We start from the raw sequence: 27,514 nt of genomic DNA on the forward strand, positions 1-27,514 counted from the left end.
GATGGTTGATAACATGTAGACTGACTTACAGACATTTTTGGGACAAAAGACAAAACAAGACAGCATTTGAACGATGGCTGGAGGTAATTTCGTAACATTAAAATGACAGAATGCATAAATAGAATGAGTGCCACGTCTTCACTGCAGTCAGACTGATCTGCAGACGGCGTGGCCGGCTGACAGGAGCCGTACCTGCCGAGCTCCGGTCTCTTCACAGAGAGTCCGAGCCGGCGGAGCGCGGCCTTCATCCTCACCGGCTGCACCGGACGCATCAGGACACGGCCTCACTCCCGCTAACAGCTAGGAGCCTGAAGCCAGCTCATGTACTGTGTAGTCAGCTAGTTACAAACATGAAGCCTCACACTGGTTCCACACACTTTCATCCCAAAGGTCAAAATATAAAGATGCATAAGGATAGTTTAAGACTAGACTAAGATTCTCAGGTTGGACTAGGCTAATTTAGACTGTTACTTAAATATTACGACTTGACTTATTTTGAGGTAGGAAAGTTAGCCCCTCCCTCCTGACTAACCCTGAGTTACTACTACAGCAACAAGTCGGCCTAACTGTCAGAGTGGGAAGTTTAAATTCTGAAGCCGTTTCATACAAGATGGCAAATCTTTGGTTTTTGGAAAGAGCCTTAAGAAGAGAGAGAGTCTTTAAAGACAGAAGCAACCCCTTAGAGATCTACAGCAATGAAGAAGTAGTAGGAACAGGTAAATACAGCAAGTTTGACTAGTTAGGGTCACATTTAAGTCTAAGACTAGGTCTATCTTTATGCAACTGGCCGGTCATCAGATCAAAACACAGAAGTTGTGACTGAAGTAGGCGAGTTCCAAAAAAGTCAAAGTCTAAAGTCTATGAACGCATCATGGCCTCCATTTTTTGGAGTAAATCTACATCAGTTGTATTCAACATACAGATGAGTTCAGCTTCCAGTGCAAATCAAGCCACTAATCCCAAATACCACTTAGTTATGGTTTGTTCCATAAGTATAGCTTCATACTGAGTTAGTTCCACTAGAACCAGTTCCAATTCAGTCCTAAGAACCAGACAGGGAGATCAGAGTGGAAACCGGAGGGTTAGCCTGGCTGGGACCCGGTCCACATGGACTGAGACTGAGACTCCGACAAACACACTGAGCCGGTTCCTCCAGTGTTCATTAGAAACCAGATGGAGAGAGCAGAGTGTAAAACTGCTCAGGCCTTTAAACAGCAGGCAGGCCTCAGAAACCGAGCCGAGCCGAGTCCCGGTCTCAGCCGAAGCCTGAAGCGGTCTCACACAGTCACACCACAACAAACTGAAAACTACAATTAGCAGAATTAATCAAAATGCACACAACAGCTCAGAACCCAGTGTCTGTAGACTGGGCTGTTTCCAAAAATAAAGTCCCAGTCTGATTGAGGCCCGGTCCCAACGGGCAGGACGACACCCGGCCAAAACAAAAAAAGAACTGGTCTATCCAGTCTTGTTCAAAATCACAGCCTTGTTCGAGTCTAATCCAAAGCAAGCCGAAAACTAAAATGAGAAGACGGATTCAGAGTTCAGAACCGATGTTCAGCAGGCCGGGACCGAAAATAAATAAGCAGCAGAAACCAGCTTGTGTGCAGCAGCTTTGTTCCAAATAATGTCCAACGGTCCAGTTTCTAGTGTGGAAAACTGCTGTGAAAAGCAGAGCTGACTCTCAATGGAGTGTGTTTCCAAAGTCTGGCCAGATAATCTATTCTGTCTCACTATTAGGCTTTCAGAGTGATCAGTTAACACAAACCCAACACACATGCAGCACACACACACACACACACACACACACAGTAGCAGCAGACGAGTTATAAAGAGGTTGATCTAATCAAGCCAAAACACTGCAGTCAATTAGTCCGTTCATTATGAATGGGAAAGCTGAATCAGACGTACGCGATTAAAGCAGAAATGATGATCCTGATTATTTTGCTAAATACTGTGATCATGATTATTAGTCTTGTCAGGTGTGATGTTTTGTTTGACATCACACCTGACATTACTATTCCATTCAATGGGATGGACATTAGTTTGATTATTCAACGTGATTTTGCATAAGTGACCCATATTGTGATATACATCTATAAAATAAAATGAAAAGTCCTTATGATTATGGTGATATTGATTCCCACCGTGTCGCCCTGCTGCTGTCCTGACACAGAAGCCTCAGGTATCCTTTATTTTTATACTTTATATCTATATTTCTATTTTATAGTGATATACTGATGCATATTTTTTAGACTTTGTGCTCATGTACATTTTATCTGCCACACATAACCTGCACTTTATATACTGTACTAGGGTATTTACTTATTATGCTGTGTTTACACTGTCATGTACAACTGCACTAAATGTGGTCTAAATATTGTGTATTGTAGCCTTGTGTGTTGTATTGTCCTGTTGCACTGTGGTCCTGAAGGAACGCCATGTCATTCCTCTACGCCAGTGGTTCTCAACGTGGGGTCTGGGGACCACCAGGGGTCCTTGAGGGGGTCCCCAGAAAATTGATGAATTGTTAAACTTCAGCATTATTTCATTTACAAGAAGTTAACACAATTAGAGAATGTAGAAGAATGACTGTTTTGATCATAGTTTCTCTGTTATCTTTCTACCTGCAATACAGACAGTGATGGAGTTCTGGACAAAATCATATCTGACAATAAAAATATTCTCAGATTTGGGTCCGAGAGACAAAATCTCATCACATGGGGGTCTAATGTGGACTGAATTAGTGTCCTTGATATGAAAAAGGTTGAGAATGACTGGACTATGCGCTGTGTGTGGTTGAATGACAATAAACCTGCTTGGCTTGACTACACATTTCCATTTCTCCCTTAAACTTGATCATTATGATTCCTCAAATCGGTAAACCAACGCTGGTTGTGCCGGTGCTGCAGCCTGGTAGTGTTTGGTGCTGTGTGGGCTGCAGCTCCCCATCCACAATGTTCATTAGTCACGAATCAGCGGCCTATCGTCAAAATACACACAAGAGACAATAGGCACTGTCCCGGCGAGAGGAAACAGCAAAGAGGCAACGAGGATCACACACACACACACACACACACACACACACACACACATCGACACATCGACAGCTTGGTGCTCGTGCAGACAAGTCACCTTAGCGTCACACTGAAGTTCATACTGCGCAGCAACGTTTTCAGGAGAGGGGGGCGGTGTAACTGCTGCTACAGGGCGGTGACTAACAACTGGGGCACAAAATAAAGTGGGGAAACACAGTGGGCTGTTGGGGAGAAACACTGAGCGCATTGCTATCAGCTAACAAGCTGTCACGAGCCACAAATCAGCTGCCTAACGGTCCGCGGCTGGCCACAATCTGCCAAACCGCTCAGAAAGCTAATGCTAGCGCGTCTAGCTCGAGTATTTATTTACCACCGATAAACACACAACACTGACAAGAAGAATCAAAGCTAAAGTGAAGAGGTGTCGTTTTGCTTTACTGCCGTTTGATATGTGCATGTTATCGGCAGCATCACTGGCTTAAAATAGAAGCTGCGTTACCGTCGGTTAAATACACCTGCAATGTCGCGTCTTCCGGGTTAGCAAGACGGCTAATGTCAGCAAACATTAGCAGAGAAATAAGAGTGAAGAAAGGAAAGCCGTACCAGAAGAAGAAGCTACTGGAACATTTCCTTTCCCCGGGACGTTTTTAGACGGACTTTTCTCTCCGTGGTGGTGAAAATAATCCCTCAGCGGCTTGTTTTTAACCAGATGACAGCTGCTTTCACACCGACAGCCGACCTACTCCGGTCAGCTGATCACGCGACAACTGAGAGCCACATCCGGCCCGATGTTTTCAAAATAAAAGCACGTGGTATTTGTTTTTCCTTGTGAGGCAATTTTGCGGTTTTATTTTTAGCTGAATCACGTCGATGACTAATGAAATTGCTCATTTTGTCTGACAGAAATAGCATAACAAAGTAACACTTGTTTATATCTCACCAAAGCACTTGTTTATATGTCTTATGGCTCATAACAGTTTTCAGTTTTAATAGAAATCCTGAGAAGAAAAATGTTAGCTCTAAAATACATATTACAAAATCATGAAACTTTTATTTTCTAGGGTTTAGCATGGTACTGTGTGTAATCTAAAAAACTGTTACCATCATGCCAAAGGGCCAATGATGGATAATTTAGTTTGCCCTACCTAGCATTGTTAGTAGGCCTATATCTTTGTGTTTGGATAAATCTGTAATGATTAATCAAATTTTTAGTTTTCAGTTTTTTTCTTTTAAAGGAAAGATGAAAAAGGAATCTGTCAACATCAATTTGGAAATAGCGCTTGACAGGCCAAGAGGAACAGTTATCACAACAGAGCAGAAACCCTTCGAACACAAAGTATGTACAAAGTATTATACATAAAAATAAAGGCCAAAGGAAACAACAAATGCTACTAGCTAGCTCCTTGGTTACAGGAGTCAGCATTTCAACTGAGTTGAGGGTTAAGTTCCAACGTAGATGCTATTTGCTTGAGGAGCGGAGAACGTTATTTGTTTATTTTCAGATTTTCCCAGTTAGATTTGTGGATTTGAAGCAGCGACCTTCCTTTCACAAATCAGCATCTCTAATCTCAAGCCTAACCTTCAACTCCAGCACAAAACTACAAACAGGATTTAGCAGGAGGCAACATTTTAAATCATCAGAAATCCTTTAGAAATGATGTAATATATTATCCACAGGCATCACTCTATAACAGGGGAATTTTATTTTTTTTGTAAACTTTATTTTCAGATTTTCAGATATACAAAAATACCACAACAACAAACAGACTAACAAAACAGGAGACAGGACCTAAGAAACTTATGAGGAGAGGACAGGACCGAAATACAAGGTCCTCCCAAATGAAAGAAAAATAATGTACAGCCGTTATCGTAAAGATAGCAAAAAAAAAAATAAAAAAAAATAAATAAATAAGTACATCCAGTAAGTACCATATCTGTTGTTACCACCTTTAAGCCATAGTACAGTCACAATATCATAAAATCATGACCGTGGTCATGCAAAGGATAGGTTTTCTACAAACTCCATAAAGGGGCGCCATACCAGGTTAAAGTTTTTGCGAGATCCATGCATGGTGTACCTCAGCTTCTCAAGTTTCAAGTTTGACATAACTTCCTTCACCCACTGTAAGAAAGATGGAGGTATTTTTGACTTCCAACCAAAAAGAATAAGACGACGAGCCAAGAGTGAGGCAAAAGCAATTGCATTTGCTTGATGAGTGGTAACCCTGTTTTCCACAGGACATACACCAAAAATAGCTGTGATTGGATTTGGATCAATAGTGATGTTACACTCTTTTCTGTATGTGTGCTTCCACTAGGTCATGTCATCAGAAAGCACGATATCTGGCTCCACTGTTATGCAGATGATACACAGGTATACTTAACACTGAAGCCAGCTAGCCTTATGACTTTACATGATTCCCTTGTAGACACCAAGTGTTCGATGTTGCATAACTTCCTGCAACTCAGTGACAGTTAATCTGAAATAATCATATTTTGTTAAACTGACTTTCATTTGCAGTAACCTTGGCAATTTGTCAGCCAATGTAAAACCCGTGCCTGAACCTGGGTGTTGTCTGTGTGCTGGTTTTGAAGAGGAGGTTAAAGCTGCAACAAGTGAAATTTTCAGACCAAGTTTTTATGTTTATTAATGTGAACTGTCGATTTCTTAAACCTGCAATAAGCAATTTCAGACCCTGTAACCAATCCTGAAACGAACATGTGAGACTGGTAACCGACGATATTTCTCCATTGGTACATTTATTTTAGCTATTAATCTTTCTGCACAGTTTGTCCTAAAGGGCTGCCGTCGCCCAGCAGGTTTACTGTGTGTTTACAAATGTGTTGCGGTTTCTGTCACCCTCTAGTGGTCAGAAAGAAACGCTTAGTGTAGCTTTAAATAAAATAAACTTATACTTAAAGACCCCATGAAACAGCATCTTTACTTCCTTGATTTGATGTATTTCCTGTTGAAACAAGATGTTGGGGGCGGGACATAACGCAGGGAGGGATCATTCAAAAAGTGTAAACCAATGGGAGATCAGTCAGGGAGAGAATGGCAGTTTTATTTGATGGGAGGGGCAGAGGGACGGGACTGTTCAAAAATATGTTATGTTTTCATTGGTTGGAATTTATATTTACACCTCCTGGTGCAGCATGAGGTCACCATTAAAGATACTCTTTTTTCCAGGAAGTAAAAGTAAAGGGAGTTCGTTTCATTTTAAACTAGAGGGCGACAGAAACGGCAACAGATTTGTGAATGAACTCACCGCTCGCTGTCTCTCCCCGCCCAGTAAAGATATACTGTAGTCCACTGCAAGTCTCACTTGGACTGATCTTTCTCCCGCTGAAGGTCACATGTCCCACAATGACAAGTGAAGAGGCAGGTAGCAAGTTCACTAGTTCAACAAGTTTACTCTCTTTCTTCATCGATTCCACCATTATGATTTTTTTTTTCAGGAATGGGAGGGGGTGAGGGGGCTTTTAAAAGGTAGTGGAAAGAGAAAGAAACTTTTCTACCTTTTGTCATCTCCACTCAAAAAAAAAAAGAAATAATACATGGCTTATTAATGGTTAATTAATGGTTAAATAATGATTAATTAACTCAGTGATAGCTGGAAATAAATACAGAGACGACTAGGCTTATTCTTTAATGTAAGAATCACTAGGCTATATATTTCTATGTAGGATGGTCTCAATGTTTTAACGTTAACTGGACAATTAATTTCCAAAATGCTATATATACATTCTGGAAATAAAAATCAAAAATGCAGAAAATCCAGTAGGCTGGAACTGTTGCCTTTTTGTCAAATAAGGATTTTACCAAACTATCGTCTAATCCAGACATGTAAAACCTTTTTTGACACAAAATCTTTCCATTCAATTTCAATTTTTAATGTGTTTTTGTTCTTTTTGTATTTTTTTTTACCATCATGCCCAGTTGAAAACTACAACAGATGTGTGTGTGTAACACACACATCTGTACATCTATACATTGATGCATTAAACAGCGGTGACAGACTGCCGGATCTTCCGGAGCAGAAAGCTCACAGCGCCCCCCCGCGGTGTTTCTGGGTAACAGACGGGAGTTTAAACGCTAGACCAGTCCTCTTTAACACAGAGGACCAAGGAGGTTTTATTATTTATTTTAAACAAGTTCATCTTTACAGTTTAAATGTTCCATGAGCCAGCCGACTGGTTTTCAACTGGGCATGATGGTAAAAAAATAAAATAAAAAATACAATCGTAACAGCGGGCGTTTTATTTTGAAAGTTCTGACCGGACGTGGCATGTGTAACACTGCCTAACTTGACACCTGGTTTGCGGGCGCTGGTTTACACGTGTTGTTTCATCGGGAATACACTGAGGACTTTTGGACGATTTTAGCGTAATTCCTGTATCTGGGGACCGTTGTTTTTGTGTCGGTGTGTATATATTTCCGTGTGACTCGGTGAGAAAGTGTCATGGAGATTAAAGTCGGAAAAACGCCTTTATTCGTCCTTGTAGCTAACGGGGCTAACGTTAGCTAGCTCGCCGAGCCGGGACAACATGTTCAGACTTGTTTTGAGCAGCAGCCGATAGACGGACTCTCCACCAGCACGAGCTCTTCAGTTTTACACGACAGACACGATGGATTTCAAATTCCCACAGCAGCTTTATCCGGCTTTTTTCAACTCCGGGCCGCCAGCCTCGGTCTTTAAGGACTCGGCTGGGAGCTGGGGCGGGTATGAAGCGGTCCGACCTGCAGACACACAGGTGAGAGCTGACAGCAAACTACAGTATTAACATCATCACTTTTTATTTAAAGAAATGAATAAAAAGTATACCATACAAACCAGACTACACAGACTGTAGACTAGACATGTCAGTCTACGTATAGACAGCAGGCTGAGTCGGATTATAGATGTATTAGTAATTACAAAGGTAAACTATCCCCCCCCCCAAAAAAAAAAAAAAAAAAATTTTTTTTTTTAGTTATTCCATACAAACCAGACTGCAGACAGCAGACTGTACACATCTGTCTACGTGTAGACTTAAGGCTCGGTTAAATGATATGTAATAATACTACTACTAATAATAATAAATAATATTTGTAGTACCTTTCATGCAGAGAAGCAGCTGAAAGTGTTTTCCAGCAGACAGTCAACATCACAAAGCAAGGATGAAACCACAAGATAGAAGAAAATCAAAATAATAGTAGCAGTAATAGATAAATAAAAGTAGTGACATCCTAAATATTTATTCCCACTGTTATGTTTTGGTAAATATAATGGTAAACTATGACAAGCACCAGTATAAAATCAAATATATTCTAAAAAAAAAAAATTGTTTGTTGTCTTTATCATCAGGGAAACAGCTACTAACAAAAAAAAAATCACGTGACCCATGATTGCATCCATAGCTACAAACTGAAGCCCCTGTATTTATCAGAAGACAAATATAAACAATCAATTCTGTTTTCAAAAAGAAACCTTTCTTTTTCAGACAGAGGTTTTTTTAAACCCCTGTCTGTATCAAAAGGTAATCAGCCACCAGTGTAAACAAAAATCTTTTCTATTTTCAGACTAAATGAAACACCTTGTATTTATTATAAGGTAAACAGTCACCAATATAAACAAAAATGAATAATTTTTATTTTTTTAAGTGATTTCCCTCAGTCTGTAGAGATGTGATGGATAACCAGGTGGTGAACTGTATTCTGCAGATAAACCTTTTCATTAAGAGAAGAAGAAGAAGAGAGAAAAGCAGGAACAGAGAATCTGAGCCGCTCAGTCTTCCATTTATTCAGGTCAAAACACAAGGGATTATGGGTAGAAGGAGACGGAAAGCCTAGCGGAACAAAGTGAAGTCTGGGCTGATGTTCGTATTCAGCTGCTTCTTCATGTGTTCTTAACTGGTGTGAACACCACAGAAGAAGAGACAGACAAGTCCATCATGCTGAGCTGAAGTTACAGGAAGTGGAGTCAGGTCGTGACATAGTCTGTTTTCGTGCTGATGAAGTTTGTTGTTGTTTGTTGTTGTTTGTGTGTCAGCGCTCCGGCCGTCTCTCCAGCTGGACCTTCGCCTCCAGACATGAAGTCGGAGCAGAAACATGGCTGCCGACCGAGCCGGTGCCGCTCCCCCTCCTGTCTCCTAAAGCCGGTGAGTCCGTGACACCGGGTCCCGTCTCTGTCCCGGTGCCGAGCGGCGGCAGAGACTCCAGACCACCAGCTTGTTGCCGTGGAGACACTGTCCTCTCATCACTTTCTGAATCCTGTCCACTCATGTCTGTCATTTATTTTCCCAGCATTCCCGTGGCCGGTGACGCCCCCAGACCCTCTGGACTTCACACAGCATGTAAGAGCAAAGCTTAGTTCCACTCACAGGGTTAAAGGGACGGTCCACCCCGTTATAAATGTTAACTTTCTTCTTCAGTGTCACTCTTGAGTTCATCATCCACCAACATCTGAGCTTCCTAACATTCAGTTACTGTAATAAAATGGAGCTTTTGGCTGCTGCATTTTCTATATGATCCAGTTCAGAGCTGCTGGGCGTTCCCTCTGCCTGGAGCTTGTGGGCGGGGCCTAAACTGACTGACAGGCAGTGACATGCCGGTGGAGCGAGCTTCACTGTAGACTGGAGGGAGAGAGAGAGAGAGAGCGGCGTGTTGAGGTCGACTTCTGATTGGATTTCCCACTCTGACGTGTGAAAGTTGTTTTTAATCCGCAGCAAAAGGAGAAATCAGCTGATCGGCTTCAGATTCTCAGTTTCATGTTGTTTTTCATATCAAACAATGACTAAAAAAACCTTTTGATGAGAAATAGCATATTTTAGATGGCTGTCCCTTTTAATGAGGAGTTTGAGCTACATGTGGAACATCAGATTTTTGCAGCTTTCGTCACCTGTTGTCACTCAGACTGGAGCTCTGTGTCACTTGTGTTGTTTACAGACTCCAGACCAGCTTTTATTAAACAAAGCTGCTGCAGGTTTTTAGTTTGTTGTCAAAGTGTCTGAAGGCTGAAGGCTGCGTTCACTCTGACCGTTTCCCTCATGTGACTCAGATCTGATTTGATATGTGCTGCATCTTTGCATGAAATGTGCAATACATATAAATGATTGATTGTGTTTCTGTCCGATCCGCCTGCTGCCTGTGTGTTCTGCTTGTGTTTCCTCGTTGGATCTGAGCGCCAAACTTTATTTCCATTATATTCCTGTATATGGATTGTCGACGCATTGCATTTACACTTGGTTATTAGTTGTTGTTGTTGTTGTTGTTCATGCGGTCCAAATGCGTCTGATCGGATTACAATCTGCTCCTCAATGCGTCTTCAGTGCGGTTCCAACATGGATTTTAATGTGGTGAAGCGCTGTCTGATTATAATCTGACGGCTCGAGGCGCTCGGTGTTAACGCCCTGAGCCAGGAGAACTACATGTGTTTAATCAGAGTGTGTGAGCGTTGCCATGACAACAAGTGAATCCTCCATCACTGTCTGAAACACACAGAACTGACACTGAAACACATGAGACTTTGTGTTTTGTTGTTGTTGATCCTACAGTAGATATGAACAGACAAATCAGACATGAGCAGTCGATCTGAACCGAGCCTGAAGGCCTGAGGTGAACGAAGCCTAACTTAACTTAACTTACACTAGAGCTGCAACGATTAATCGATTAGTTGTCAACTATTAAATTAATCGCCAACTATTTTGATAATCGGTTTGAGTAATTTTTTAATTAAAATAAGTCAAAATTCTCTGATTCCAGCTTCTTAAATGTGAATATTTTCTGGTTTGTTTACTCCTCTATGACAGTAAACTGAATATCTTTATTTGAGGACGTCATCTTGGGCTTTGGGAAACACTGATTGACATTTTTCACCATTTTCTGACATTTTATAGACCAATCAACTAATCGATTAATCAAAAAAAATAATCGACAATGAAAATAATCGTTAGTTGCAGCCCTAACTTACACTGCTGAAACCGATCTGTGGCGGGTATCTGTCCGTCCGCTGCTGGTTTCACACACTGGTTGTCTTCCAGGACGGTGTGTGTTGCGTGTTGCGTGTTGCGTGTTGCGTGTTGCGTGTTGCGTGTTGCGTGTTGTGTGTTTTGCGTCATGGAAGGTTTTCCTTACTGTTTCAGATGCAGAACTTCTTCCTGGACCATCAGCAGGACGCCTTCAGCTGCATGAGTCGAGTCCTGGGGGAAAACTTCCACTTCAGACCGGGGAGAAAAAAGGTGAGAGAGACAGTCTGGTGCATCAAGGAAATCTGCACTCTCAAAAAAAGATATCTTGATTGATTTATTTAACATTTTACATTTCAAATAAAAAATATGCTAAGACATTTCGCCCGTAGGCTTGACTGCATGTCTTATATTTGAAACATGTAAGATTAATCAGTCAAGATATCTTTTGTGAGAGTGCAGATTTCCCTTTTTTTAAACTTGTAGCGCTCTAAAAACACACTGAATGTTATTTGTGTTGATGATCATCCTGCAGCCTGCATTTTAGATAATTAAGAATATCCGTATGATGCGATATAGATAATGAGATGAAGCGTTGAGCAGAATGTCTCCCTGTCTTTCAGAAGCATGAGAGAGACGCGGTTCACATGTGGAGGGTGAAGGACTGCATGGACAGACTGAAGTACAAAAAGTGAGTGGAGCTGAAAGAACTGACCTGAGATCTGATCCTGTCTGTTCTGCAGTGGAAACTCTGCCTGGATAAACAAAGGTTAAAGGTCAAAGACGGTGTGATTGTCGGTGTCGTTTTTTTTTTACGTTTCCCATCACTTGAATGTTAATAGTGATAGTTTCTACCTGCTGCTCCACGATTACAGATGTTTTTTGAATCAGTTTTTCAAAATTCAGCCTCCATTCACGCTCATTCAGTTCGAAACAGCTGGAGACTCTGGTTCAGTAAAGATAATCCATCACTGTGACGAGAAGAACAAACTGCATCAGAGCGCTGAGATCAGACTGGAAACTTTTACTTTTTCTTTTCCACACTTTCCTCTCCAAAATAAATCTTTCAACCAATAGCTATCGTTCTCTGTGGTTCCGTTAGGCCCCGCCTCCTGTCAGTCACCGCCCAGTCAAGCCAACAGACAAACCAAAGCAAGACTCTTCCTCCAGATTTAGTCCACAAAATTACAGTTTTTAAATTGCTGCTCCCTTCTTTCCTGGGAGAAACTTGTAATATTTAGATGGAGTTTGTTCCAAAATTTTTACTCTGGAAAAAAAAAACAAGACGAGGGAAAAATATCAAATATCTCCTAATGTGATAAAATCTGGAAAGCCATCTACAGTGATGGAAAACTGGAAAGGAGCAGAAACTCTGTCCTGGTCCTTTTAAAGTGACGCTCCACCCAGTTTAACATGTTAGTTTTCTTCTTCAGTCTCATTCTTCAGTTCTGTGTTCATCATCCACCAAGATCCGAGCTTCCTAACATTCAGTAACTGCTTTTGTCCATATTTTAGTCGTCTATCCCTTTTAAAAACGTTTTATATTTCTGTTTCAGCTGGTGTTTTATTTCCCCCTCTCTCTCTCTCTCTCCTCTCTTCCAGATGTGAGTTCTCGTACCTGTCCGGCGCCCTGGGCTCGTACGGCGGCCTGCTGTCGGAGGTGGTCCACGACGTCCCCCCCGAGCTGCTGGCCGGCCTGCTGTTCGACGAGCTGACGGAGCAGAGGGAGCGGCTGCTGTTCTCCGAGGCCGCCACCGGGGGCGCCCTGGCCTTCGTCCCCTTCGCGCGCGGCGAGCCGCAACACGGCTGCCTCCTGTACCCTGGGAACCCAGGCCTGGACCGCCTCAGTATCCTTCAGCCGGCTCAGGGTCGATCACAGTCTGATGAATCCAGAACAGAGTCGGTGGTTCAGTCTGCATCCTGTCTGCTGGACTCAACACAGCTGGACTTCATGTTCACTTCCTGCTGTCCTTTTCCTTATTCTGACCTTTTATAGTTTAATTTATAGTTTTGAACTCTCATTAGCTCTGAAACAGGCTGCTGCTGACAGCTTTGGTTCTTTATTTTGGTTTTTAAATCGGTCTGAAATTCAACTCCAAGCAGAATTTAAAGATCTTAAAAAAGTTGGACTTTCTGAATCCAGATGCGTTCCCTTTAGTTTCCCCTTTAGCCTTTAAGAAATTAAGGCTTTCTTACTGTGAGACTGAACAGACCCCACGATTTCACCGGCGGGACCATCATTACAAACGCATGTTGTTCACCCAAGCTTTGTTGACACCCACAGAACTTTATTTTAACTTCTAGTCAAGATCCCAAGGTTTCCAAAGACACCAAATATGTCATTTTGAAATACAGGGAAAGGGTTAGTAATGGCATTTTGTATTTGAATATTTCACTCAGTATCAGCAGCTGGGGCTTCAGGAAAGCGTTGGAACAGCAGATACAGAATATGGATGAGACGTTTCTGTACAGTACGGGAAAAAAAATGTTCTAACTTTGCAGCTACTTAAGGGGAAAGTTGGGATGCAAGGGGTTAAATCTCTCTCAGACTTATGTTTTTGTCCCCCTGTCTTTCCCCCGCTTCATGTTCCTGATCTCGCCCCCCCCCTTCCAGCTGTGGATGCAGGTTCTCCTTAACGCGGTTCCTCAGACTTCCACAGGGTGGCGCTGCAGCAGCAGAGCGGCGGTCCTTCCTGTCTGGACGCCGGCAGCGACAAACCCTTCAGCTTCCAGCTCAGAGGCCCGGTCCGGCAGATCAGCTCCGCCTGCCTGCTCGGCGTCTGTAAGAAACACCGAGGCTTTAAATTAACCGTGGTTTCATTCAGCAGCGGTGCTTTGGGCTCGTTTTAGTCCCGGGTTCCACGTCCGGCCCTGTTGTCGGTCTCAGTTCTGGTTCTAGAGAGAGAGATTCACCTAACAGACTGGTCCAGGGGTTCAAACCTGCACCTGTCAGTCAAACAGTGTGGGCGGGGCTTGGATTTTCTGTTGCTGCAGTTTGAGTTTCTCTTCTCTCTGTCTGTTCTGACATGGTGGCTCTCGCTGCTCATGCTAACTACCCAGCTCTTCTTCTTCTGTTGATTCCGAACAAACCGGAAACGTAAAACGCATCACTTCCTGTGCGGCAGAGGGATTTTTCCCAGGAAAGAGCGACCAGACACCGACTGTTTAGAACAGACAGAGGAGAAGCTTTATGTTATCAATCAGCCATAGAGAATAGAAAAACAGATATTTATTTATGTGGAAAGTCTTAAAATGCTGTAAACTGAATTATCTAAATTCAAGGTCTTGAATGGTCTTAAATACATTTAAATGTTGCCTTAGAGGCTCATCTGCAGCTTCGGAGCGCTTACATTTTTACTTAATTTTGAAGTGACATGAAAAAAGTAAAAAAAAAAAACTTAAATTTGACGTGGCTCTGTTCCAGTCACACACCGGCTTCTGCAGTGTGTTCACACTGTGGGCTGATGGACTAGTTTCATATCTTCTTCCCGGCCTTGCAGCTGGTAGATGTTTAAAAGAGGACAGACAGGTGAAGCTGACCGTCTGCCGGGTGTCTGCAGGTTGCGTGGCGGTGCGGTCGGATCACCTGTGCGGAGTCTGGAGGTTCGGTGAAACGGACGAACCTCGCGTGCTGCAGGTGGTCCGCAGCAGAGAGCCGGCCTGCTGCGTCAGCGTCAGGTACAGAGCAACACTTCACACTGTAAGAGCTAAATACAAACCTTACAGACGGGCTGTCTTCAGCGTTAGCTTAACCCTCCTGTTGTGTTTGGGGTCCTGCTGACCCCATTCAACATTTACCGTCTCTAAAAACATGATTAACATTATTTTTCCAGCTTCATACTTAATGACTTTTTACTAATTTCATGGGAAAAACTACTGAACATAAACTTTAAAGTCGAGATGAAATGAAAAATGCATTTTTAACCCTTTTAGATCACATCCCCGGTCACATTGTGAACCTATTTAACAATATATGCCAAAAAAAATACAAAAAATCAATTTCTTTGTATTCTTATATCAAAATCCAATCATGTTTTCTTCCGGTAAAACAAAATATGCCGTGTGCTTACGTAAGCATGCCTCAACCAATTTCAACCAATAATATCATGACATCCACCCATCAGTCATTCTTCAGCCTCTAGCTAGCCACACCGGTCATATAAAACCAAACTTCACCGTTTCTGGGTCGTAGCTGACAGAGCAATATGGAGAGAGACAGGAAGAGATGTGTGTTTGGATATCAGTGGGCAAAAACTGTGCTTTCATTTCCAAAACAATGTCGCTGAGGTCTAATTCATTCATCTCTACCTTGTCCTCCTCCTGATCTAACAGGTGAGGGAGGTGCGTGTGGAGCCAACAGTCCTCTGTAGCTCCGTTTCTCTCTGTAGCTCCGTATCGCGCTAAACTCTAAGCCCCGCCCACTGTTTAGCGGTCCAATCAAATGCGAAGGATTTGATTTAAATCCCCCTTGTAACTGTACACCGCTCAAATATTCTGTTTCACTGGGAAATACGTCACAGTACAGAAGCTGAAGACGCTCTAACTTCCGTTTCAGTGGGACTTTAACATGATACGTTTTCAAGGTCCTGTACACTCTTTGTATTCAACACAATAAACTTACACAACCAGAGAAAAACAAAAAGTTTTAAAAAGTTTCCCATGCAACTTTAACTTTCAAAAACATTCCCTTGCTTTAGGGCCCATAACACACACACACACACACACACACACACAGCCAGCCCTCTAAACCATTTCTCTGAGTTTTATCTCACCTGAAGATTTTCTGCCATTGAGCTCCTGTCAGCTCTTTGAAAGACTATTTTGGCGACTAATTTACTTTTTATTGGTGTTTTTTCAGTATTGACGAACTGCTGTGTGTTACTTGCTGATGTTCTGAAGTGAAACTCGGGTAACACTTAGTTGTAGGTTTAAATTGCTGGAGTCAGTTTGACCCCAAACATAAAAGGCGTTTGTTAATTTTAACATAAGGAGGGTTAAGTTGTAACAATTAACTTTACTCCCAAAATCTACCCCTGATTTGTCAGTTTTGTCCAGCAGGTGTCGTGGTTCGACCAGGAGATATTCTGGTGGTGGAAAACAACTAAGAACTGCCAAATATTATATAATACTAAGCAAAATAATGGGAAAAGTAAAGCACTTGTAATGCAGAAAGTAAGAAACTTTCTTCAGGTCGTAGTTGCTGCCTGAGGAGGAGTTCTGACTCACATAACATACTGTAAAAATAATATTTTTTTACAGTATTACGCTTGAAAAAACTTTTACTTTCTACATTACAGGTGGTTTCCCTCTTCCCATTATTTTCCTTAGACCCTTTCTTCAACATGGCTTTAGTCTCAGTGAAAATAAACTCAAATATTATGGAGTTTTTTAGGGGTTTTCCAGTCAAGCAAGGTGTTTATTCTTGGTAAGCACCGGAGCTAAATATCAAGGTCATTTATATCAGCAAAGAAATCAGCTAGGGAATTTCCACCGGCAATGCATTTAGTCTCCAATAAATAATGTATTCATCCAATCGCCAAGGAGCCACCCATGACACACACACCTACACACACACACACACACACACACAGTAAGAGTAAATTAACGGTGTCCTGTATTGTCAGTCCTCATGTCCTAGGTGAAGTCCTGGTGGCCAGTGAGAGCGGAGCAGCGAACCTCTGGACCGTCGGCAAAGGGTGAGGAGGGGGGGGGGGGGGGGGGGTTGTTAAAAACATGTGATAAACTAAACATTGGTTCTCAATGTGGGGTCCGGGGACCACCAGGCGGTCCCCAGCAAACTGATGAATTATTAATCTTCACCATTATTTCATTTACAAGAAGTTAACACAGTTAAGAGAATGTGGAAGAAAGACTGTTCTGATCATAGTTTCTCTGTTATCTCTCTACCTGCAATACAGATAAAAATCATATCTGACAATATAAATATTCTCAGATTTGGATCCAAGAGACAAAATCTCAGCAAATGGGGGTCTGTGGCTCTAATGTGGACTAGATTAGGGTCCTTGATTGAGAATCAGTGGACTAGAAGACACTTGGAGAGCGCAGACCTCCACCAACCAAAGCACATCATTCCCAACATAAAGTTTAAGTCAAATCGACTTCTTGACCCTGAAACACTCAGGATTTAGAGTCCAGTCTCTCTCTGTTAGTTTCATAGTTATGGCTAAAAAACAATAATCGTCTAAATGGAGGAAATCTCTGAACAATTAATCTAAATTTTATCGAAATCGCAATATGGCCTACTGCAATTTTACAATCGCAGGAGACGCAATATTTATTAAAGGCGAAATGTGTCCCAAAATACCATTTTAAATGAAATATTGTCGTGCTGCAGAGATGTCCTGGCCTACACATCATATTCTACAGACTTAAGAAAACATCTTTGTTTGGTATGTCATGTTGGTTTAATATGTTTTTCAATGAAAATGAGAATAATGATGTAAAAATTATCGTTCCCTCTAATATCGCGAATCATATCGCAATTGCAATATCAGTCAAAATAATCGCAATTAGATATTTTTTCAAAATGGTTCAGCCCTAAAATGTGTCTGCTCTCTCTTTGTGTTTTTTAATCTGTATTTATGCCTTTTGTTTTCTGTTCAGCACTGTTTTTATTTTATTTTTCTGTAAATCGCTCTCTCTCTCCGTCCCGTCAGGATGCAGAAGTTCCGTGAGGAGGACGGCAACCTGTACTTCAACGCCAAGTCTCCGTGGCGATGGTGCGAGTTCTCCGCCCACCCGAGGGTGATGGTGTACGCAGACCGGACGGGCGTGGAGCTCACAGACATCAGGGTGAGTTCTGCTGAAGTAAGCAGGAAGTACAGCAGAGTTATGAGAACAGAGAGACGTTCTGACACCCAACATGTTTCCCAAACTTACATCCTCCCCCTCTTTCTCTTTTCCTCACTCTCTCCTTCCCTCCTTTCTTTCCTTCTTCCCTCCCTTCCTCCTTCCCTTTCCCTCCATAACGTGCTTTGTTTCCTCCTTCCCTCATGCCTTCCCTCCTCATCTCCCTGCGACTCCATCTTCTCTCCCTCTGCCTATGCTTCCCATCTCCTTCACTCCCTCCTTCCTTCCTTCCTTCCTTCCCTCACTCCCTCCCCCCTTCCTTTCCTCCGTCCCACTTACCTTTCCCCCTTCCCTCCCTTCCTACCTCCAATCCTCACTCCTTTGCTTCTGCTGCTCTTTTCCTTGGTCCCACCTTCCCTCCCTCCCTTCCTCCTTCCCTCTTACCTTTTCTCTTTCCTTTGCTCCGTCCATCTTTTCCTCCCTCTTCTCTCCATCTCTCTCCTTCTCTCCCTCTCTCTCTCCTTCCCTCCTCTCTCCCTCCCTCCCTCCCTCTCTCTCTCTCTCTCTCCCCCCCTCTCTCCCTCTCTGTCTCCTTCCCTCTCTCCCTCCCTCTCTCCCTCTCTGTCTCCTTCCCTCTCTCCCTCCCTCTCCCCCTCTCTCCTCTCTCTCCCTCTCTGTCTCCTTCCCTCTCTCCCTCCCTCTCCCCCTCTCTCCTCTCTCTCTCCCTCTCTCCCTCCCTCTCTCCCTCTCTGTCTCCTTCCCTCTCTCCCTCCCTCTCCCCCTCTCTCCTCTCTCTCTCCCTCTCTCCCTCCCTCTCTCCCTCCCTCCCTCCCTCCCTCTCTCCTCTCTCTCTCTCTCCCTCCCTCCCTCTCTCCCTCCCTCTCTCCCTCCCTCCCTCTCTCCCTCCCTCTCTCTCTCCCTCCCTCTCTCTCTCCCTCCCTCCCTCCCTCCCTCTCTCCCTCCCTCCCTCCCTCTCCCTCCCTCTCTCTCTCCCTCTCCCTCCCTCCCTCCCTCCCTCCCTCCCTCCAGGCCAGCTCTGCTGTCAGCCACACTCTGTTTCGTATCGGTCACACTCCAGCCTGTAGAAGTGGAGAGCGAGTCATCCTGTCCAGATACCTGGGAGACGCCCACTCCTTCCACCACCTCATCACCACACAGGTATGCTGCTGTTACTAATGGAATAAATACAGCTACTAATACTACTACTACTAATAATAATAACAATTCAAATTATAATGCAGCAGTGTCTTAGTGTTTCCTTCCAAAATTAGATCTGAAATCAAGTCAGGTCTATTTGTAGAGGCTTTAATCACAGTTACAGTCTCAAAGGGCTTCACAGCGGCCACAATATGAAGCGATAAATGAAGACGTGACCCTCCAACCTTAGACCCTCAGCTGAGGACCAGGAAAACCTCATTAGGAAAAAACAAATGGAAGAAACCTTGGGTAGGGCTACTGCTACTAAGGTTCAGGAATTGGGAGCGGTCATGTGGTTTAACTGGTGTGTAGAGTTGAGTGTCGTGGAAGTTAACTCCAAATTTATGGATAATTTAATTGAGCGGTAGCATGTAGACGGAGAAGTGCAGCGGGCCCAGGACAGAGCCTTGTGGATCACCAGAGTCCACATTACAGCAGTCTGAGTTCACATTGTTGTGGAAGACGCAATGCGTGCTTTCCAGTAGATAAACCTAAACCATGAGCGCTCCAAACCTCGGATACCACGACAATTCAAGAGTATATTGCGGTCAGCCGTATCGAGAGGTTGAATCGGAGAAAGACAAGACAAAAAAGATCTTGATCCTATGAAAAGTGATGGCTAGTCTTTAAATACATTATCTAAATTTAATAGATAATAAAGCACCTGATCTTGCAAAGGTTTGTCAGACTACCCATCCAAAAAATAAAGACTGCTTGCTCTTTCCTTGAAATGTAAACCAATATAAACTTTTTCCAGTCCCAGAATCCATGTAAAACTCATACAAAATACATTCTGTCAGTCGTCTTAAAAAGCTCAGTCAGTAAAACTGAGATTGGGGGAAAACAATTCTTCAATCCACTTAATCAGAAAACCTCTTTCTTTCTCTCGGTCTCTCTCCCAGTACTCGGCCTACATCATGGACGAGCGCTTCCCCTGTATGCCCATGCTCAAGTGGGATCACATGATGAAGTTCCCGCCCATGTTTGCCCACATCCTTCCTGGCCCCGCCTCTTCCTCTTCTGTGGTGGGCGGGGCTAATACCACCAAGGTCCTGCTGGGCTCCCAGAGTTCTCAGGAGATCACCATGCTTCAGTATTCAGGTCAGTTAATGGAGGCGGACGTCAAGTGCTCTCTGGCGGCCATATTGGAGGTCCACAGCTCTTGGACAACAGCAGCAGATTGTATTTCTAAACTGACAGCTTGAATAGACAGATAGTCCGCTAACATCACTGTCTTGTTGTTAACGCATCTGATTAGCACACTAGCTAACGTAGCTAGTAGCAGCTAGCGTTAGCATGTTCACATTAACATCAGTGTGTTTGCCGGCTAGTTAGCTAGCTAACAGTTTGTTCAGGTTAACTGAGCTGACTCTTCTCAAGCTACAACTCAGAGTGTTTTGGAGTAGAGACTAGAGCTAAAGCAGCTAGTGCTAAAGGGGGCGGGGCTTAAGGAGCCAAGGCTAAAGGAGCTAGAGCTAGAGACAAGACAGTTTATTATGTCATAGTAATCTAAATTAGGAAATAAATCTACTTTATCAGGCCATTTGACTTATAATGTTACTGAATGGTCCTACACTAGATTCACATAAACAGGATATGGTCATAAAAAAGTTAAGTCAGTACATAGAATAAAAATATGTAGCTCTGCATAATTAATTCATTTGCATATTAACATAGTAACACAGATTACAGTGACAGGTCAGGTTCAGCCCTTTATAAAACCACATGAACTGGTTTGACTGGATTCCAGCCTGGTCGGTGTCAGAGCAGCCGGAGGCGTCTTCATGTCATCTGGGTGTAATATCTGCCTGCAGCTGAAACACTAACCTGGTTCCACTGAGAAGAGCATGCTGGGAAACAGACAGGCTGCAAACACAGGGAAGGAAACCGTTAGCTCACAGCTTCAAGGAAGCGGGTGGCACTGTATTAATAACTGACAGGTAAAATAGATAGAAAAGTGCTACAGCTGCTGCCAGGGTCGGGCCAGTCATGAACTGAACTGAGGATTCATGTTCAACTCAGTCCAGCTCCTGCAGTGTGAAAGTCTCCCAGCTGTAAGGAAACAGGAAGTGAACTGAACGTGAACGACAGGAAACAGAACCGAATTCCATTAAATTCTAAGAAATTCCACTTCTAAGAGAGTTTGTCTCGACTCTAAACATTATAAATCAAAACATTATGAATCAAAAGACAGTTCAACAGATCAAACACATTCAGTCATAATGTCTGGATTACCATTACATGTTCTGCATCAAACACCAGCTGAAAGGTTCCTTTAACATGTTATGATATTCAGTATTGATAATACATAACACTGTGTAATCTCAGATATGTGGTAAAAAAAACAAGAGAACACGGAACTTCACAGAATTTCATTTAATTAGATTCAAGTTCCTGAAATTCCAGTTCAGTTCCAGTTGTGTTTCCTGAAGGTTTTTTCAAATTCCAACTCAGTTCAGTCATGATCTGACCCCAACTCTAGCTGCTGCTGCCCTCTAAAACTACTATTACTGCTACTGATGCTACTACTGTGTGTGTGTGTGTGTGTGTGTGTGTGTGTGTCCAGGTGGCAGAGCGGAGGCCTGTGTCAGTCGTGGTCCTCCTCAGGCCCTGCTGAGACCCACAGACAGTCTGAAACACCTTCCTGTCCAGATCCCTCATCGCCGGGACGTCGCACACAACAGACTGGCCCTGCCTGCAGCAGGTGGGACGGGACGAGTGTGTGTGTGTGTGTGTGTGTGTGTGTGTGTGTGTGTGTGTGTGTGTGTGTGAGTGAGGTTCCTGCACAGGTTTAGAAACTCTCTAAGGCTGCGTTCACACCTCAGAATTTCATGCTCAGTTCTGAGTTGCTGCTCATATCTGATTTGTTTGGATGACTGTTCACATTTATTCTACAGTGTTACCCATCTGATACGATATGAACTGACAGAGAACTGAGCAGAATAACAATAACAATTTGGAAAATGAAGGTTGTTCAGTCCTGATACACATGGCTGCTCATTTTATGTCGTCTTAGATCTACTGTGGTTTTATTATATTATTATATTAGTTGTAGTGCAGAATACTCTCCAGCTATAGAGTGATATGGTCTAGGTCATTTTGCCCAATCACTATCAGCAGAAAACATGTTCAGCACTGACCAAAGTCTTCAAGTCTTCAAATTCAGTGACCAAGTTGAGGGAAAAGTCTGGCTTTTGAAATGGAAAATGTTTTGGAACCTTGGTGTGTGTGTGTGTGTGTGTGTGTGTATTACTTCTGATTTACTACTACCAGTGAGAGTAATAATAACAATAATACAACTAATTTATATAGCACTTATTGAAAAGCAGGGTTTACAAAGTGCTTTACATGAAGGAATACAAAACAAGCAAGAGAAAACACATTAAAAGCAGAATAAATTGATGCATATAATTAAATCAGTTAACACACAAGATTAAAAGTGGGCAATTACATAAAAGCAAGTCTATAAAAGTGTGTTGTAAGAATTGATTTAAAAGATAATACTAACTTAGAAAACCTAAGTTCCTCAAGACAAGGTTTCAGCAGGTAGAAGCACACTGTGATAATGCACTTTATAGAAAGTAATAAACACATAATGTAGCTGACCTTTTTTGTGTGTTGCCAGGTCTGACCTGTATCCACCAGAGAGGAGGAGGAGGAGGAGGAGGAGGAGGAGGAGAGGAGTGTATCTGTGTTGTCCAGCTGACGGAGGCAGGAGACATTTTCTACCAGATCCTGGAGCCTCAGCAGGCGGAGAGCGACTCGACCGGACCGGCGGGACGGGAGGAGGAACCGCCTCAAACGGGCTCTTCGCAAGCTTCAAGACCGAAGGAAATCACAACATCTGAGAGGAGAACAGCAGAACGGCCGTCACAACCGGCCTCTCCGCGGCTGCATTTGATATCGGACACTTCTAGCGAGGAGGACGTCATCGGGCCGACTCAGGGGGCGACGCTGCGGGACTTTGTAGCCGAAACACAAGAGAGCGAGCGCCGGTCTCCGAGAAAAAGCAGGACGGTCGTGTATTCGTCCGATTCTTCCTCAGAGGACTCGGGGTTGGAAGGGAAGCGTCGCAGCTTGAAGCGTTTGGGACTGCAGGTTGTTGTCAACGACGAGCCAGAACTGGATCGGACCGGTTTACTGGACACCAGAGAGACGAACCTGACCGATAATACCGAGGAAGCTGCCGCTCATCAGCCGGTGGAGGAAAACATCAGCGGCGCCGGCAGGTCGAGTCGCATCGATCCCTCCGAGAGACGGGGTCCGGCGAAACCGAGCGACGGCGCTCTCGTCACGTGGAAACGTTGGCTCCAGAAACTGATGCAGAAGAGCCGCGACAACAAGCCCCGCCCCCGCCACCTGCAGCACCGCACCGTCCAAACCAAACAGATCCTGGGCCTGTCGGACGGCGGAGGGCGAGACCCGGGGGACGAGGAGCGGCTGCGGGGCCTGAGGCGGGATCTGAGGGAGTGCATGGCCAGAGGCTCGCTGCCGGTTCACGGCGCCACCCGCCTCCGGCCGTTGGAGACGGTGCCGGTGCCGAACCCGGTGGACGCCGAGGCCTGGTCCGACGAGCTGAGCCGCCGCCTGACCGTGTCCTGGCAGAGCGACGAGCGGTGGAAGAGCTGGTGGGAGGAGCGGCTGGGGTTGAACCGGGACGAGAAGGTGGAGGCGCTGAGGAGGAAGAGGAGGCGGCAGAAGGAGGCGAAGAGGGCCGGCCGCCGCCTGGAACTCTCCGGCAGCTTCACCTCGTCCGTCAGCTACCAGTCGGAGATGGACGACTTCTCCGATTCGATGGGCTGGTCCTCCGCGGCGAGTCAGGGGGCGTGGTCGGACACCGAAGGGTTCTTGTCCCGGTTGGACATCTGGTCTGAGCCCGGGACGCCGAGAGCCGTGACGCCCGTACCCGTGACGCCCGTACCAGTGACGCCCGTACCCGTGACGCCCGTACCCCTGACGCCCGGCGCCACGCCGACCGCCACACCGACCGCTACGCCTCAGAAGCGGCATCAGCAGCCCGCTCAGCGGCTGCAGTCTCCTCCCGGCGGCTCCCGCTCGCTCTCCCAGACGCCCCGGCCCGACTCCACCCCGGCAGCCATTTTGACTCAGCGGAAGGCCAAGCGTCCGTTGGCGGACTACCTCAGTTCTCTGTTTGCGTCTCAGGTACGTTACGCAGTGTGTTTGTTCTGTTCTTCTCTGTGACGAGGTGTGATGACATTCAGCCAATTCATTCATGTCTCCATTTGGTCTTTTTTTTGTTGTTTTTTCTTTATCTTTTGGGTTGAGATGTTTTATAAGACTCTTGAGGTTTCTTTGTCTCACTCACACAGCTTGTATAGGCTCTGGCGGCCATGTTGGAGGTCCTCAGCTCTGTGAACAGCTGACTGTGTTTCTGTCGTCTCAACAGAATTGAACAGACGGTTAATTTCTGTCTGTTTCTGACTGAACTGATCATTTCATCACTGATCCATCTGATTGATTTAGTGTTTAGATAATGTCAGCTTGTTAGCTAGCTAACCATAGCATCTGGTCAGCTAACATCACTGTCTTGTTGTTAACACATCTGATTAGCACACTAGCTAACGTAGCTAGTAGCAGCTAGCGTTAGCGTGTTCGCATTAACATCAGTGTGTTTGCCGGCTAGTTAGCTAGCTAACAGTTTGTTCAGGTTAACTGAGCTGACTCTTCTCAAGCTACAACTCAGAGTGTTTTGGAGTAGAGACTAGGGCTAAAGACAAGACAGTTTACTGTGTCACAGTAACCAAATCCACCTTATCACACTATTCACTTTTACTGAGAACGTTACTGAATGGATCTACAGCCACACCACAACAAGCTGACTCAGCTGCTCTCTGCTTCTAGCTGCTTGTTATACAGTCACATCAGATAATACATTGTGCTGTAGTGTGTGATGGCAGCACAGCATATGATATACAGTATATTGACTGTGTGTCATATCTTTGCTTATTGTGATGAAAGTTATATCATGTTGTGTTACATCGTTTCAGCACGAGACACCAATCGACACTGTCAGTCAACAGAAAATTCATCAATTATCATTTTGATAATCGATTAATCATTTTAGTCATTTATCAGTAAAAATAACAAACATTTGCTGGTTACAGCTTCACAAATGCTAAGATTTGCTGCTTTTCTCCATTTCATATCATTTTTGAATATTTTGGGTCTTTCTTTGCTGCTGGTCAGACTCACTTTGGCCTCTGTGACTTGTGATTGGCATTTGTCGTTATTTTTAAATGATTAATCAAAAAAATGATTCATAGATTCATTGATAATGACAATAAGCCCTAATGTGATGATGAGGTTGCGTTGTGTTTTCCCAGGAGCCCTTGCAGCAGCAGAGCTACTTCCTGGAGGAGGGCAGCCTGGACCTGGAGCCGCCGCTCGCCGCCTCCTCCCAGCTCCACGCCGCCCAGCCCGGCTTCCACAGGAGCCTCAGGACGGAAATGTCCCAGGATGCTTTGCCCAGAATGAGTCTCTCCCAGTCTCTCTCCTTTTCCCAGGGTTCACAGGGGCGACCGGGGCCGTCGCAGTCGTCGCAGCCCAAGAAGAAGAAGTCTCGTATGGGATTTTGATTCGTTCTTTCGTCTGTCCGTCACACGTCTCAGACAGCGCTGAGCGGATTTCGACAAAACCTGGGGAAATGATTCACCTCACCACAGCGGTCAGGATCAGAACGGAGCGACTGAACAACAGCAGTAAAGGTTTCAGCGCTCCGGACGTCCCGCCACCCAAAGGATGCCCAGGGCGAGTCGCTCCCAGGTCGCTTTGTGTCCGGTCTTCAGGCTCGAGTCGGACTGTCTGACACTATAACTCAACACGTCGTCTTTTACGGATTCTGATTGGTGCTTTTGTTTCTGGGAAGGTTTTTCTTTGGATTTCCTGCTGTTACACAGAACACAAAAACAAATGGAAGTGGGGAGACGAGATTTGAGAATATTTCCGTAGTTTTCCTGCAATTCCAAACCTTTTCAAGGCCTGGAAATTATCATATTCATTTTCTATATTTTCCCAACCTTAGTGAATTATGCTCAGCCGGGTCCCGCTGCCCCGACCCCTCTGTCCAAAAGACCCGATCACAAACTGACAGACTTATTTTATCTTACCGTATATCCAGACTTATCAAACTTATTTTAGGATTTTTACTTACTGCACTGGCAGATCATTTTACCGGTTTCAACAAGTCACTTTCTTATTTTCAGGATAATGTAACTTGTTTCAGGACTTTTACTTTGAAATTGTCTTGGAGAAAGTTTCTTGTTTCCAGATTTTCTTCATTGTTTTATGATGATTTCTTGACAGAAGTCATATTGACATGAATCAAGTGAAATTTATTGAAACCAGCAGATTATCTGCCAGAGCAGTGAGAGAATTTGACTAAAAATATCATGAAACCAGACATCAGTCAGTTGAGCTCATCCTTCCTCCAGCACTGTGCAGCTGTCAAGATCTGCCTCTTCCACATGTGATTTTCACCAGGACGTTCACAGTGGATCTACTGCAGGATTCCCTACCTGGAATGTAACTGTGAAACATGAACATGAAAAAGTAGGATCTAATCGAGGGGGAAAGGACGGGACTGTCCCGTCACAGGACCCTGATCCCGTCTGAGCACGGCGCTCTGAAGCTGCTGAAGGTCGGAGGAGGAGGAGGAGGAGGAGGAGGAAGATGAACAGATTTGGTAGGAGCAAGATGGATTTATTACGATTTCTTGATGTGTGGCTTCATCTGCTGTGTTGACATCCTGAGTGTCTGTGTGCCTTCTTAATGATAATATTCCTAAGGTGTGTGTGTGTGAGAGAGAGAGAGAGAGAGATGTGTGAGATATTGTTGTGAGAGATATTTGGGACATTAAATGAGTTTTTGTTCCAGCCAGTCACTGTGGCTGCTGGATGTTTCTGTTGATGTGCGTTCACACTGCAGCCGCTCAGCTGAGGAGTCGCTGTGTTCAGACCGGCGCTCCCATCACAACAGACTGTAGACCACCAGTCAGTCTGGACCGCCAGTCGGTCTGGACCGCCAGTCGGTCTGGACCGCCAGTCGGTCTGGACCGCCAGTCGGTCTGGACCGCCAGTCGGTCTGGACCGCCAGTCGGTCTGGACCACCAGTCGGTCTGGACCGCCAGTCGGTCTGGACCGCCAGTCGGTCTGGCCCACCAGACTGAACGTTCTGTTCTTCATTCTCTTAAAGGTCAACACCAAGGTTATATATTGTAAAGTAAAACTAGAGCTGGGCCGTATGGTCGAAATCGATATCACGATAAGGATATTTTATCAATATCAATATATATCATGATGTGGCTTACGTATGCAAAATCACGTTAAATAATCAAATGAATGTTCATCCCATTGAGCCGAATGGTAATGTTAGGTGTGATAAATAATATCAAATAATATTCCTTAAAATGCTTCATACCTCATTTTGTCAGAGTTTTTAAATAACATGAGCTTGTTCTCATCAGCAGGATTGTGTCATGATTTCCCCAAAATCACCACATCATC

General features: G+C 44.3%; 2 protein-coding genes across 2 annotated transcripts in view; one reads left to right on the forward strand and one right to left on the reverse strand.

Moving 5' to 3' along the window:
* wdr7 (WD repeat domain 7) overlaps nucleotides 1-3,676 on the reverse strand; it is a 66,490-nt gene extending 62,814 nt beyond the window's left edge. The window contains exon 1 of the mRNA XM_078286262.1: nucleotides 3,642-3,676. The gene's annotated coding sequence lies outside the window, so the exon portion shown is untranslated. The remainder of the gene's footprint in view (nucleotides 1-3,641) is intronic.
* Nucleotides 3,677-7,664: 3,988 nt separating this feature from the next.
* Nucleotides 7,665-25,819, forward strand: taf1c (TATA-box binding protein associated factor, RNA polymerase I subunit C). Its single transcript, XM_071921363.2, has 16 exons — nucleotides 7,665-7,793; nucleotides 9,071-9,179; nucleotides 9,325-9,374; nucleotides 11,163-11,258; nucleotides 11,609-11,676; nucleotides 12,588-12,832; nucleotides 13,636-13,767; nucleotides 14,546-14,663; nucleotides 16,610-16,681; nucleotides 17,663-17,798; nucleotides 18,825-18,953; nucleotides 19,895-20,093; nucleotides 21,559-21,696; nucleotides 22,618-24,155; nucleotides 25,337-25,599; nucleotides 25,776-25,819. The coding sequence occupies exons 1-15, from the start codon at nucleotides 7,668-7,670 to the stop codon at nucleotides 25,586-25,588; spliced, it is 3,408 nt and encodes a 1,135-aa protein (XP_071777464.2). The 5' UTR covers nucleotides 7,665-7,667; the 3' UTR covers nucleotides 25,589-25,599; nucleotides 25,776-25,819.
* Nucleotides 25,820-27,514: the final 1,695 nt, after the last annotated feature.

This window comes from Centroberyx gerrardi, chromosome 2 (genome assembly GCF_048128805.1).
Source record: "Centroberyx gerrardi isolate f3 chromosome 2, fCenGer3.hap1.cur.20231027, whole genome shotgun sequence".
In the NCBI taxonomy this organism is placed as follows: Eukaryota; Metazoa; Chordata; class Actinopteri; order Beryciformes; family Berycidae; genus Centroberyx; species Centroberyx gerrardi.